At 45.6% G+C, this 1222-nt stretch overlaps 1 protein-coding gene across 1 annotated transcript; it reads left to right on the top strand.

Moving 5' to 3' along the window:
- Positions 1–298: 298 nt before the first annotated feature.
- On the top strand, positions 299–1160 carry MELLADRAFT_88868 (uncharacterized protein; the record flags this gene model as incomplete). Its single annotated transcript, XM_007412199.1, has 2 exons — positions 299–1072; positions 1146–1160. The coding sequence occupies 2 exons, from the start codon at positions 299–301 to the stop codon at positions 1158–1160; spliced, it is 789 nt and encodes a 262-aa protein (XP_007412261.1).
- Positions 1161–1222: the final 62 nt, after the last annotated feature.

The raw sequence follows: 1222 nt of genomic DNA, 5'->3' as shown, positions 1-1222 counted from the left end.
ACTTCCAATCCCGAATCTCTTTGCTACAACCGATTGGTCAGATCCGCCCGCATTGGATGACAATCTAGCAAAACAATTGGTAGCTACCATCAGCTTCTTCCTCAAAGAACATCAACGATTTGAAGACGCTGGCTCAGCATTAGGCCCGATCGGAAGTTCAAACATTCACCTCACCGAACTGACTCGCAAACAGAGTATCCATTCAACTAATCATACTGCATCGCCCAATGGTCCACCTAATCACAATTTTCACCAGCCCTCGCGAGATCTTGAGGAGAAACCGATCGTACCATCCTTGATGAGTGAGATCCTAGCACAAGTTGCCAAGATATGCTTTTTCGTCTCTGCATCAAACTGGACAATCGTCTTGGGTAAAATTAAGAATCGAATAGCCTATTGGTCAGGACCTGAAGAGTTTCCAGATCGTTCGGAGACGCGTTTACTCGAATTTTGTTCTCTAAATCGATTCAGACTCTCATCGATCATACGAGAACTCTCTGCTCAATTTGTTCATCTCCAACGTCCTGCTCAATCTGACATTGCATTAGCATTAAGGCGTTCAATATGGAATTGGATTGAAACTTATCCCCACGAATATGTCGCCCTCGTTCGCTCCAATGGTCGATTGGAAGGTGCTCCGGATGTCCTTTTTGATGTGGCTCATAGTCTTTCTGAAAATGGCAAGAAGAGGGCTTATACGTGGCCCATGATGTCTATGCTTCTGGCAGTCTGTCCCGATATCGTACTTAAGATCGCTGCAGGAGACCGTAACCGATCACAAGTGACTGCCAGGAAAGCAGCCTTTATCGAAAGCTTGAGAAAGAATCTCAAGGTTACCAAATTAGCTGATGTTGCAACTGCTTGCTGCGTTGATCTTTGTAAAGCTGCGACATTCTCTCCGAAGACAACGGCTGAAGGCCCTGGGCTTAGGTTACTTGCTCTAGATTTAGTATCAGATTTAAATTCAAGACTATTAGATCCCAGCAAACCGTTCACTAATGCAGACGGAATCGTCGAAGTATCTCTGATGTCAGAAGCCTTGGCAGCCCTGTTCAAGCTCGACCGACATTACGTGAGCTCAACCTTATTAGACAAGTGTTTATCTCGGACTAGTTTCCCACCCTTCCAGATCGCTTTCATCCAAGCATGTCAAAAACTAGCCGCCAAACCTGCTCACGAGACCAACTCGTCTAACGATCCTGAACCTGAAGATGACCAAGAT

This window comes from Melampsora larici-populina (genome assembly GCF_000204055.1).
Source record: "Melampsora larici-populina 98AG31 unplaced genomic scaffold MELLAscaffold_29, whole genome shotgun sequence".
Lineage (NCBI taxonomy): Eukaryota > Fungi > Basidiomycota > Pucciniomycetes > Pucciniales > Melampsoraceae > Melampsora > Melampsora laricis-populina.
The sequence above is the reverse complement of the archived record's forward strand: the minus strand, read 5'-3'. Positions and strand labels throughout refer to the sequence as shown.